Source organism: Neolamprologus multifasciatus, chromosome 12, assembly GCF_963576455.1.
Source record: "Neolamprologus multifasciatus chromosome 12, fNeoMul1.2, whole genome shotgun sequence".
Classification (NCBI taxonomy): Eukaryota; Metazoa; Chordata; class Actinopteri; order Cichliformes; family Cichlidae; genus Neolamprologus; species Neolamprologus multifasciatus.
The window spans coordinates 6,633,083-6,647,046 of record NC_140450.1 but is presented as its reverse complement, the minus strand read 5'-3'; the positions used below and the strand labels follow the sequence as shown (position 1 = coordinate 6,647,046).

General features: G+C 38.3%; 2 protein-coding genes across 16 annotated transcripts in view; one reads left to right on the top strand and one right to left on the bottom strand.

Annotated features, from left to right (window-relative positions):
- Positions 1-4,726: 4,726 nt before the first annotated feature.
- Positions 4,727-10,940, top strand: LOC146506301 (nuclear factor 7, ovary-like). The gene is given in 2 exon segments (XM_085179129.1): positions 4,727-5,893; positions 5,895-10,940. Coding segments are annotated over 2 exon segments (1,452 nt in total). The 5' UTR covers positions 4,727-4,927; the 3' UTR covers positions 6,381-10,940.
- Positions 8,802-13,964, bottom strand: part of camk2b1 (calcium/calmodulin-dependent protein kinase (CaM kinase) II beta 1) — a 77,631-nt gene continuing 72,468 nt past the window's right edge. For all 15 annotated transcript variants that reach the window (XM_085179114.1, XM_085179113.1, XM_085179117.1 and 12 more), the window contains one exon: positions 8,802-13,711. The gene's annotated coding sequence lies outside the window, so the exon portion shown is untranslated. The remainder of the gene's footprint in view (positions 13,712-13,964) is intronic.

Sequence of the window (13,964 nt, the reverse complement as noted above, 5' to 3'; positions counted from 1 at the left end):
CAACCCAGTGGTTGACGAAGTAATCGTCAAAACCTTCAAAACACATGCCAAACTGAAGAGCCAAAATGTCATCCTTAGGGCTTTCTCATGTGCACGCTAAAATTGAACTGAAACGTGCATGTGATTATGTGACAAAACTCTGAAACTGACTTAAAATATGCATTTACATTGGGCAATCTAAATTTAATTTTAAAACCAGAGTGGTTTAAAAAATAACCACTCTTCTCTTCCCAACTTCCTTCCCTCATCACCAACTGGCCGAGGCAGATGGCCACCCCATCCCAGAGCCTGGTTCTGCCGCAGGTTTCTCTCTTTTAAAAGTGAGTTTTTCCTTCCCACTGTCGCCAAAGTGCTTGCTCTAGGGGGTTGGAGTTTTGGTGCATTATTGTAGGGTCTTGACCTTACAATATAAAGCCCCATGAGGGAAGTGTTGTTGGGGTTTGGTGCTGTTTCTTAACTCAAAATGTCCAATTACAACAGGACATTTTGAGTTGAGAAACAGCACCAAACCACTAAACAAAAGAAAATAAAAATTAATAATAAAAAATATCAAATTTAATATATTTGTGCTTTGTTCTATTTGCTTTAAATTTGCTAAGAATGTCATATCAGATTAGAATTGTGTGTCTCAATATCATGTATCATAGCATCATTGTGTAGGCCAATTTGAAGTGGATGTCATAGTAATGTCTTTCTGTACGTGTGTACAAACCAGTGGTGAAAAACACAGGAGATACGCAAAGAATAACCTGTGTTTGAGGTTCCAGATCCCCAGAATTGATATTTTCACCAAATGGTCTTTTCTGTCTGCCAGTGTGTCATGCAGTTTTCAACATTAAAGACCTTGGTAAAGAAAAAAGGTTCCCCACTCCAGCTCTTGGGAATCCATATACCCTTCATGTCAATATTACTTTCAGACAACAATTAATTCTTTACATTTTTAGTAAAAAGCCTTCAACCTGGTTTTATTTAGATTTATTTAGATTGTGTTCACTGACACATCTGAATTCAAACTGATAAACAGGATTTAAAAGGAGGGAGCGATGGACACTGAGCAGCAGATCAGTCCGTGTAGAAACAGGACATAAGTTTAAGGGACGGGGGGATAATTTGATTGTGATCATTTTTGATCTGACTCAGTGGTGCTGGCTTCTCTCCAGGACACATCTTTCCCTTACATGCAGGTCGCTGATGTAGAATAGAATAGAATAGAATAGAATAGAATAGAATTTTATTAATCTCTATGGGAAGGTCCATTTATTGTTCATTCTTCAGGATGTGGTTTCTGTGTCTGTTCTTTTTATCCTCACATGCAGCTCAACTTTAAAAAGCAGTGCAGCTGCATGGTTGCAGATGATTGTTTCCTATTGTGATGGCTGCAGTTACAGCCACAGATTTTGGGTAATATCTGCCAAACATCACAGGGCTACAATAGAGACTTATACATACCACTACACTAATGAAGGGCTGCACAATCAATCATGTAGATTCCTGATTTATTATTTTAAATGACATCAGTGCCATTTCAGTCCTAACTGTGCAGCCCTGATCAATAATCTGAATGGAAACTGGTTCTTCTTTACACTGATGAACTGCTGATGTCTCTGACTGGATTGTCTGTTTGATTTGACACTTAAGTTATTGTGTAGTTACATTAGAACCATCAATCTGCCACCAGTGTGTGATTGTGCTTTATTTTGTAAATGGACTGGTACTTACATGGTACTTTTGTATTATATTTGCACATTTTAAGTACATTTTACTAGAAGCCTCACTTACCCATTCACACTCTATGCCTGTGCACTTTTATCCTAACATGCACACACACTCACACAGTCATCAGGGTAAAATCAGGGTTCAGTATCTTGCAGGAGGAGGAGACGGGATTGAACTGCTGACTCTCTAATTAGTAGAAGCTCATTCACTCATTGAAGTGCCTCTGATAAAGTAGGTCTTACAGACGGTGACCATCTGAAGCTGAAAAAAAGAGTAGAAGAACTCAGGTTAGTGATGTGAAAACCTCTGATTGCCGGTTCGAACCCCGGCTTGGACAGTCTTGGTCGTTGTGTCCTTTGACACTTCACCCGTTGCCTACTGGTGGTGGTCAGAGGGCCCGGTGGCACCAGTGTCCAGCAGCCTTGCCTCTGTCAGTGCGCCCCAGGGTGGCTGTGGCTACACTGTAGCTTGCCATCACCAGTGTGTGAATGTGTGGATGACTGGTTGTGTAAAGTGCTTTGGGGTCCTTAGGGACTAGTAAAGCGCTATACAAATACAGGCCATTTACCATTACATTACACGATTAAATTCAATGCTATATTTTAAATATATTTTTACAACAGAGACACATTATGCATAGAAAAGAAAATGTAATTCATAGGATTTTTGTTAGTTGGTTTTTTTTTTCGGGTTTACAAGCAGTTAACAGAAAAACAATGGACCTCTGAGAATAGGAGCTAAAAATTATTGAATATATATATCAGTTTAACCAAAATCGTAGCATAATTTATATAGTCACACTTAAAATTTCACCTCAATTTCACATGGTTCTTCTTTAGCATGGGATTTTCCTTTGACATCCATAACAAAGAAATGGCAACATCTAGTGGGGACTGAGTCAAATGATAGGTTCATTACTATCAGTTCCACCCATTACAGAGAAAATAAAACTTACTTCTTTATCACAACGCAGATACGTTTGTATGCTGGGAAATGAACGGACAAACTGACAGTGAGTGGATTATAACTGAAAAGGACTTTGTTTTGGTGAGTTCACCTATAAACTAAACTAAAATATCTGAAAATCAGTGGAAATGACTGAGAAACTTGCAATTGTTGAAAATATCCTGAGCTGCCATGTGTGTTCAGAGACGTTCAGAGATCCTGTGTCTCTGAGCTGCAACCACAGCTTCTGTTCAAGCTGCCTGCAGAAATTCTGGGAACAAACTACAAACAAAAACTGTCCCATTTGTAAAAGAAAATCTTTAAAGGATGAACAATCGATAAACGTTTCTCTCAAAGAACTTGCTGACTCCTTTGCTAAGAGGCAGAGTGAGAGCCCACTTGAGTCACTAAAAGAAAAGGAGGAAGAGAAGGATTATTATTATTTCATGCTGTGTTTAAAATAATTACATGCACTTTACAACATTCAGTTCAGGTCATGTTTGTTTAGCATTAGCATGCAGAAATGCCTTCAGGTAACCTTTTACCTCGCAGTATTAGAACAGGCTGAACTAGACAAACGTTTTTATGGAATGAAACATGAGTGCAATACAACAAAGCTGCTCACCCTGAAAAAAGTAACTGCCATCTTAATGAAGCAGATGACACAAAGTACATACTAAGAGCTATCAGGTAACAAATGTTCTTTTCTTATTAATGATTTCTAGTGAAAAGGGAAACCAAACACACTATAATTTAAGCAACTACATTTAAAATTTTTATTTTTATTTTCAGACCTGCATTCACATTTAACCTCAACTCTCTTAAACTGCATATCAGAGAAGACTTGTGCAGTTTGTTTTGATGGAGTCACTGATTCTCACTTTGGTCTGATCCTCAGTGTGAAACATTACCAGGCAGAAATCAAATGTAATCATGGATAAAGTTTACATTCTCACACCTGATCTGCATCTTTATAAACTCTAACTTATGTTGTTTAACAGTAAATTTAAAGCTGCAGAGATGTTTGATGAAGGTCCAACTTTATAATATTGGTATTTATTTGTATATTATATTTACTCACAAGACAAAGTTCATATTTTCTTCTCTGGTAAAAATGTTTTTCCAACATTTTATTTCCACTTTCTCACATTTTTATTATATATGACTCATTACATGTTAGTTGTGCCGTTACTCAATAAGTAAAGCAAAAACACTTTTCTCAGTTCATCTCTAAAAACTGCAAATACACAAATAAAACATTTTTTTCTTTAGTATTTCCATAAACTTTGGCTCTAAATACATCATTTGTTATGCGTTTGGAAATTTAAAGTCAGTAAGATTATTAAGAGAGCAAGAAGGTAGATTATTAATTAAAAACTAATAAAACTTTATTTCTCCTCTTTGCAGACTGAATCTTGTTTTTCAGTCCTGAGCACAGACCTGCTGACATGTTGGAGAAGCAAACAAAGTATTTGTTTAGTCAGTCTGCCCTGAGCCATAGTCTTTGTGACACTTTTTATACTTTATTCATATTTTTTAAATTTGTTTATGTAAGCAGATAAGGGGCAGAAAAGTGATGATGGTACTAAGGGTCTGTACCATAGCTTCTTCCTTTGACTATAAACATCACAGCAGTTATTCTAACATGTTGCTGAGGTATAACAAGGACACAGCACTAAAATGAATGTGCATCAATACAAACTCACCAGAGCAGTTTGGTTCATGCTAAATGTCTGAACTCAACTCTGCTTCAAAGTTAGTGAATTCTCCCTCTAACAACACATTAGACTCATCAGTTTCAATTATGTACATTTTTATAAACGTATCTAGCATGACTCATTTCATCACAGCAGCACACAGAGGACAAAAGACACCGGCCCTGGTTCCTGTCACAGCTGGGATTTCATCCTGCTTTCATCCTGACGGGCCGTCGTAGTCTAATCACAACATAGCATAGCTGAATTCTTATATAATAAATCATCTTCAGTTCCTTCTCCTTATTGAAATATCTGTTTGTGAAGCACAACCTGGAAACTATCTGAATTACTGTGACAGCGCCCTCTAGCGAATACAAATATTATATGCACATTTCAGTTTGTCACGTCACTGTGATTCGTGAAAATGAAAGTAAATTTCGACACTTTTAAACAGAGCTGAGACGCCATTACAGGGAGTCAGATCTCTGCTAAGAACACACGTTTGGAGGATTTTAATCAGAAAGTTCAAGAGACACTAATTTGGTGAGTTAAAAATACTTAAAGATCAAATGGCTGAGAAACTCGGACTTGTTGAAAATTTCCTGAGCTGCCATGTGTGTTCAGAGACTTTCAGAGATCCTGTGTCTCTGAGCTGCAGCCACAGCTTCTGTTCAAGCTGCCTGCAGAAATTCTGGGAACAAACTAAAAACAAAAACTGTCCGATTTGTAAAAGAAAATCTTCAAAAGATCTTCATATTGTGAACTTTGCTCTGAAAGAACTTGCTGATTCATTTTCTGGGAGAAAGAAATCTGGATCATCTGAGACAGAAAAGGGAGAGAAGAAATTAACAGTGGTGTGCAGTAAACATGAGGAAGTGCCTAAACTGTTCTGTGTGGACGAGCAGAGAGCTGTGTGTCCTGTGTGTGACTTTTCTCTCCACCAGAGTCACAAAGTGGTTCCTGTAGAAGAAGCAGTCAGTGACCTGAAGGAGCAGCTGAAATCTGACTTAAAGTCTCTGCAGGACAAGAGGAACAAATACAAACAAGTGGAGAAAACTTACAATGAAGTGATTCAACACTCCAAGAAGCAGCTGTTGTCCACAGAGAGGCAGATCAGAGCAGAGTTCAACAAGCTCCAGCAGTTCCTGAAAGAGGAAGAGGAGTCCAGACTGGCAGCTCTGAGGGAGGAAGAGGAGCAGAAGGGGAGGACTATCAGCAGAGAGATGAAGATGATTGAGGAGCAGATCTCCTCTCTGTCAGACAGCATCTCTGCTGTTGAAGAAGAGCTGCAGAAACACAGCGTGCCATTCCTCAGCAGTTATAAAGACACTCAGAGCAGAGCCAGAGCCCAGAGCTCAGTGTCAGATCCACAGCTGGTCTCAGGAGCACTGATAGATGTGGCCAAACACCTGGGCAACCTGTCCTTCAGAGTGTGGGAGAAGATGAAGGAGAAGGTCCACTTCAGTCCTGTCATTCTGGACCCAAACACTGCAAACCGCTGTCTCTATCTGTCTGATGATCTGACCAGTGTGAGATCGTGGAGACACAAAGCAGCAGCTTCCTGATAATCCAGAGAGAAACACTAAATATGCCAATGTTTTTGGCTCTGAAGGTTTCAGCTCAGGGAAACACAGCTGGGAGGTGGAGGTGGGAGACCATCCTGACTGGGTTATAGGTTTAGGTAAAGAGTCAGTTGAGAGGAAGGGAGAGTGTATTGCTTCACCAAAATATGGAATCTGGTGTTTAGGATATCATTGCAGTGGAAAATACACTAATGGTGTTGGTCAGACTGTGACAGTGAAGAAGAGTCTCCAGAGGATCAGAGTCCAGCTGGACTATGACAGGGGGGAGGTGTCCTTCTATGACCCTGAAGACATGACTCACATCTACACTCACAGAGACACTTTCACTGAGAAACTCTTCCCATATTTCAGTGTTGGAAAGGCAGGAGACGCCAAAACCTCTGATATCAAAATCTGTGAGACTGAGATTTCTCTGAAAACTGCAACGACGTCTCTGTGAACTTTTCTTCTCTTGTCTCATCCTTTTAGTTACAGCTTGTTTTGTGGTTGTTTGTTTTTCAATTTAGGCAACTCCTGTTTTTATTTTTTATGTGAGAAATTGCAGAAAGAAAGATTAGTATCTGAAGCATTTTATACAATGTGATAAAAATCATTTTCAAAACACAGTAAAATTAAATGATAAAAGTAATTTTTGCTTTGTTTTCTTGCAAATTCAGTTTGAAGGTCCTTAAAACTTTATATTTATTTGTTCTTTTTTTGGTTGATTTTTTGCCTTATTTGACAAATATATAGCAGTTTCAAGTCATTGGGTGTTCATGAAACAGTTTTTAAACATTTAAACAGTGCGAAGTTGAACATACTTCCATGTGTCAGACATTGATGAACAAGCACTGATAAATGTCACTTTCCTTTCCTTCATCAGTTATTTAGATCCATATCAGCTAATAACAGCATCGTGACAATTTGTGTTTTAATGGTTTCAAAATGATAAATAGACTTGACTCATAAATAATCCTAATGTCTGCTTTTAATACTTAACTGTCAGTGATTCATTTAAGTGATTTGCTTCATTTAAATGTGTTTCTTATAGCATGCTCTCCATTATGTTGCAAAATAAAACAAACTGTGTAGGTTGTCATAATAATTCAGCCATGTTTTTCTTTAAAATGTGTCATTGCAGAATAATGTTGACTGTCTGACATTTATTCAGTTGTATTCATACAAACTAAAGTTCATTCTTTGTTTTTTAGATTGTTCCTAAGTTCTGTGTAAATTGCTTTGTCAGATACAGACACTGTTTTCTTTGCTACTGACTGACCCGAAACATTTATTTCATAATTGTTGAACATTTGTACAGTTGGAGCTGCTGTTTGTTCCAGTGTGTTTCTGTGAACTCCCACTTCATATTCCAGATCACATCAGCACATTCAGGATTTAGTCTCGTTAACTGTGGATTTCCTGTTTTTCACCTGCAGAGCAAATATGATGAAAATGTCAGAAACACGAGTTCACTGATTTCCTGGATTATTTTCTGTCAATAAAAATATCAAAGTCTGGCTGCGTTTTGATTTGTGTATAAACATCAAAGGAAATTTGATCTCTTAATTTTTATTGTTTAATTCTTACTGTATTCAAACTGTCCTTTTATTGGTAACACATTAACACATCTTGTTGAAGTTAGAGAAACACGTGCATCACCTAAGAGAATAAAGCAATAATCTGAAGAATCAGAGAATTTAAGGATTAATATTATTATACAGAAGAAATCCAAAGTGGCAATAAGAGACAAAGTAAGAGGAGGAAACTTCATGTAGTTTATGTGTAGGGCTACACAAAAAACCTGTGTTTATTATTTAATCGTTGATAATTCAAAAAGAATGATGATTTATTAGAGGCATCAGTGCCATTTTAGTCCCCACTGTGCAGCCCTGATGTTGTTGATCAGACTGTGACAGTGAAGAAGAGTCTCCAGAGGATCAGAGTCCAGCTGGACTATGACAGGGGGGAGGTGTCCTTCTATGACCCTGAAGACATGACTCACATCTACACTCACAGAGACACTTTCACTGAGATACGTGTAATATTGGAAAAGCAGGAGATGCCAAAACAACTGATATCAACATGTTTTAGCCTTTTAGAGCTTTTCATTGTAGTTCAGTGAGATCTCAGTGAATTTCTTTTCTTTGGTTTATTTTAAATTTTTGTGTAAATTATTGTGAATGTATTTGTTTCATCTTTCAATCTTTGATCAACTCCATCAACTTCTTTCTATGTGAGAAAACACTAAAATATCTCTTGGAGTAAATGAAATGTACAACATGAACTGCTGATGACTGAAACACAGAACAGTCATGTGTTCATTTCTTGTCATTTAAGGTCAAGAGCCGTCACTACAGGCCTGCAGGCAGAAATCTGAGAAGCCTGATCTGAAACTTTTCTGTTAGTCACTGTGATTTGTGACTAAAACTGATCAAAAACCATTTAAATAACAATTTGACTAGTTCATCTTTTGGTTGTTTCAGTGGCTGAAACACTAAAAATAATGTTTTTTTCTCCTTTTTTTGGACACCTGCTGTATTTGAAAGCAATTTGAGTCTTTTTAATTATTATTGTTGCATGGAGGATTTACAAAACTCACTGAAGATGTTATAATGAAAACACTGAACATTTTGAGTCTCAATGAAAACCTCATCAGGCAAGTCTTGACACAAATACTGAAGCTGAGAACATTTCCTCTGTATTTGTATTTGATACTAATTAGTCTTATTAACTGTGGAGTTCAAGTTTTTCTCCTGATGAACAAATATTGTGAAAATATCAGAAAAACAAGTTCATTAATCTCCTGTTTTTTTCTGTCAGTTAAATATATCAAAGCCTGTCTGCTGTCTGATGTGTCTGTAAACACAGAAGGACGCTGAACTTTCTATTTAAACTGTCATTTTATTGATAACACCTTAACACATTTTATTGAAGTTAGAGAAACACGTGAAGCACGTAAGAGAACAGAGCAATAATCAGAAGAATCAGAGAACTAGAGGATTAATATTATTATACAGAAGAAACCCAAAGTGACAAAAAGAGACAAAGGGAAAGTAGAAAGAGCCAACTGCAGAGAAATGATGGAACAAGGTTGGAAACAGAGAGAGTGGGGAAAGAGTGAAAGACGCCCTATGAAGAGAAGCCGGCTCAGTGTTGTCAGTGCAGCTCAGTCAGTGACTGTAAAAAGAAGATGGCAGAAGTTCAGAGTGGCTCCAGCTCATCTCAGTGATGCTTCATCTGACTAAATAACAGGAAGGCAGCAGAGCTCACAGTGGCCTCAAGAGGAGGACACTTCATGTAGTTTATATGCAGGGCTGCACAATGAATCACTGTTCCTTATTTCACCTTTGATAATTCATACAGATGATGATTTATTAGAGGCATCAGTGTCATTTTAGTCCTAACTGTGCAGCTCTGATCAATAATCTGAATGGAAGCTGGTTCTTCTTCTACACTGATGAACTGCTGATGTCTCTGACTGGATTGTCTGTTTGATCTAAAGTTACTGCAGCTACATTAGAAGCATCAAGCTGCCGTCAGTGTGTGTTTGTGCTTTATTTTGTGTGACAGCGCCCCCTGCTGGAGCATCTTTACTCTTTGAAGCAGCAGTGACTCTTGGTGCTGACGGTCACTCAGCTATGTACAAAAGGCAGCCAGTCTGCACTGGCAACACAGAGCCCCATAGAGAAGCATGCCAAATAATCATCATCACATCATCATCATCATCATAGCTGTCAACTTCCTAATATTCATCCTCAGTGCTATAATCTATATATAATATTCCTTATCATTATATCATCTTCATTATATCATCTCGAGACAAAAATAGTTATATGCACTTAAAAAGCTGAGAAAATAGAGAGAGAGAAAGGTCGAGTATACCAGCATTCAGTAGAAAATGAACCCAAATAAAAAGAAAAACACCAAAAACCAAGTAAAAACAAGTTTCCTGTTGACTGTCATGCAAAGAAAAAAAGGCCAGCTACTCTGCTTGTTAGTTGCAGTTGTGTAATACTGTGAACTCCCTCATTTTAAATATGTGAATCTCATCATGATTTTAAAGTTTAGAAACACACAAAGAAGAACAGAAGAACGACACCTTTGTACTGTACATGCTGCTTTTTCTTCTTTTTCTGGAGGGGGGGGTTATGTTAGCACGGTCACGCACATATGTGTGGTCAAAGGTAACCTTTGACCTTTGAGTATTAGAACAGGCTGAACTAGACATGAACATCATTACTAGATGAAACAAGTATGATACAACATCTCTGTTGTTCACTGCAAGAAAAAAAACCCAAAACGTTATTCTGACAAATCTGACTTATCAAAAAGGCGAAGTGTTGGGTGGGACAGTTCACACAAAATACAGTCCTGTATCATATGAATTTCTAAGCAAACATGTATCCCACTCTGTAAAAGTGGTAATGACATTAAGTAGAAGGAAAAAATGGACAACACAAAACAGCAAAAAATGTAAATCTGCAGAAGAAAAACAGCAGAAAAAGCAAAAGTCATTTCCACCATGTTGGTCGTTACACAAAAACACATGCAGAATGCAGATTGGGTGTACTATCCATTTAAAAGCAGTCATGTTTATACATGAAGCATCGTCTCTTTAAACAACTGCAGACAGCACTTGCACAAGTGCATGATTTGTACAATAGGAAAAGAAGAAAAAAAAAAAAGCACAGTAAAAATGTCGACTACAATAAATAAATAAATATTCAAAATAAATTAAAACCTGAGGACTGTTCACCAAGACGACTGAGCGGTCTTTTTCTATCTTGGTCTGACCAATAGGGGCGAGACAAATGTGAAGGCAGCCAATGGTGGATGAGCAAAGTAAAGTGGAGCTGATGAAAAGTCAAACCTCCACAAAATCAGTTTTCAGTGCTGCAAAGTCCATCCGTTCAGTCCTGCCACCTCTGGCACAAGCACTTTATATCATAAAAAGCTGATAACACTTTACTGTAACACAAACAAACCAAAATAACAGTAAAAGCATGAAAAAAAAGAAAAACACATGAAAGAAAGCAGATGAAAACAGAGTCCTGGGCTGAAGGCAGGGGACTGATGTGTCCTCCGAAAAATAAAGCCTTCTCATTTCATCGTCCACACTGCACACACTTCCGAAATATCCTCCCAGGCTTGTAAAGAATACACACTGAAAGCAACCAATGTACATGCGTGCAGACACACTCACATAAATATTGCACCTGTGGCAAAAGACTAGCAAAATGCACACGCCCAGCCAAACGCAGCCTTCATGCTTCATCGCTGATATGGGCGTTACGCGCCTGTAATCTGCGTGTGCTTCGTTTAGACGAAGCTGCAGCACCAGCTTGCTGTGCTGTGGCTCCGGAAGTGAGAAAGCTCAAACATCTACCGAGATCCTTTCTTCAATGTTCTGACTGCTTTTGTCATTTTGAGTGGGGGAAAAAAGGGACCTGCTGTTTTTCACTGAGAGTTTTGGAACTTAAAAATACCTCACATGTTCAGAAAAGACCACAGAGCTCTGGTATTCAGCTGTCGCCTAGCAAACAGCAGGACTCGCCCAACATCCCATCTCTACGCCAAACAGCTTTTTTGCACCACTGACCAGAAAATAAAACCATCTCCAGGTGGGATGAAGGCAGAACCAGCATTCACAGAGATTCGTGAGAGGCGCAAGGTTTAGGAAACAGCACGTCAAAGCAACCCTGACCAGACTATTTCAGAACAAATTATCTGTACGCTATAATAATATTCTGCAAATCTGATTCATTATTGGTTATAACAAAACACATTCACCTTCGCAAGATGGTCACTATAAGATGAAATACATATATCTGATATCATTTAATAAATTGTGGTCCTTTCTAACCTGTTTGAAAGTCTTGAAATCCATTAATAATTTAATTTAGTACAGCACTTTGTTCCAATTCACATAGAGTTGCTTGGCGTGAGTTAATCTCCTGAAACTCTACAAGCGTTTCTTCAACGCTGTAAAGTTTCAGTCGCAGGAACATTATTCTTATTTGTCGTTCAGAAAATTAATATTTTTTTGATTTTGGAGCTTTTGGGACAAGCATCTGGCCTCATTTAAACTGTTTAGTTTGTTTCAATAGGAGTCATGTGGTGTTATTTTCATAGTCAGTTACTTCTAGCTTTCACAAGTTAAAAACAGCTGTTTTTGTCAAGCGAGTCCTGTGGTTTTGTGTTCGATGGAGCTGTCTGACATGTAAGGTTCAAGCTTGGAAAAGGATTAAAAATATTCTAAATTATAATAGAAACTGTAATTTCTTTTAACTGGGTTTTGCTGTTAATCGAGCCCAGTACAATACAGCCTCTATAAAAGTACTCCCCCCTGCTTCACCAAGCTAGCCGCCTGCTGACCTCGATCTAGTGTAAGTAATATACTGAATGTGAATAAATGCCTCATATAATTCACCTGAAAGAAGCCAAATTATCCCATCAAAAGAAATTATTTATAACAACCTAAGAGGCAACAGGCACTATGATGTACTCAGCTTCAGTTACTTTATAACCATTCCTAATCATCTGTGTTTTTTCAAATACCAGCAATGAAGAGTCTCCATTGGAGCAGAGGTTTCACCGTGACACATTTTGCTTACAACAGCTTGATACATCACTCTAGAATCAAGCATCCTGGTCACGGAGACAAACGTATTCCCCTCTTCATATGCATGTTCTTGTGACTGCTTCGTCTTATACCCTTCAGCTCGGACAGTCAGAGATCAGGGCGTCACCGGTGTTGGAAAGTAGCACTCCTGCTGCATGCTGTTTGCTTTGATTTGAAGCCCAGTTAAGCAAACTTGTTCTCCTGTCTTTTACTTTGCAGCAAGGGAGAAACGACAAGTTCCTCCAACTGTACCGACTTATCATGACTGGACTAACATGCACTTACTCGGCACACCCATACACACACTTCAGGGCTCGATCTCTACATGGACGCCCATCAGACGCACCCCTTCCAAAAAAAAAAAAAAAAAAGAACAAAAAAGAAAATACAATTAAAAGAAAATTAAAAGAAAAAAAAAAACTGCAAACGCACAATCAGAAACATGTTAACCATGAGTTTGGGCACACTGTTATAGCTAACATACAAGAAGCAAATTACAAAAACTGCCAATATCATTTTCCACTTAATAGCCACAATAAAAAACAGCCACTGTAAATATGGGGCAGGGGGACATGCTTCCTTAAAAAGATAGAGAAAAAAAGGATTTTCTTTAACTCTAAAAACCACTGGCATCAAGAATTCTGAATTATACAAATTACATATACAATTGCAAATGTGTAATAATAATTATAATAATAATCATAATAATAGAGTAATTATAATAGATTTTACTTAAAACTTTACATACTGTATTTCCAGTGCAGTGTTTATGTCACACAAGTGTGGATTCACAGGAGGACAAGAGGGTCGGTGTCACAAAAGACCACAGGAAGGAATCACACCCAGTGCTGAAAAACACCCCCACCCCCATCAAACACCCAGCGTGCCGGAGGGAAGAAGAGGAAGTCGTGGGGGATGAAGGACGCTGCTGCTGTTCGACGGTTGTCAGAAGGTGCGGTAGGACAGGTGACAAACAGGGGGCAGTAGTAGTAAAAGAAGAGACGCATGCTGGGAGGGGGTTGAGGCCGGGCGTCCAGTTTGTTGTTGGGGGACAAAGAGATCCCAGAGCACTACTGGACGTGTTCTTTCACCCCTTCCTCATCCTCCTCCTCTGCCTCCTCCTCTCTCCAGCAGAGCACTCCTGACAGACGAAACTACAGCACTTAACCCTGAGAAGGAAAAACAACAACAAAAAAACCCTGAACATTAAATAATTACACAAATCAAAGTGTCACACACATACATAATTTAAAAAATGGCTTTAAAACACTGGTAAATGGGTTTAGTGGATTCATAACAACTGTTAGCTGAATCGAGCTGGAATATTTTCCTCAGCTGTTTCTCACATGTAGCACACAACAGGAAATAGCCACTTCTGATGCATCTGCCCTGAATAATATATGGATATAGCACGCAGGAGGC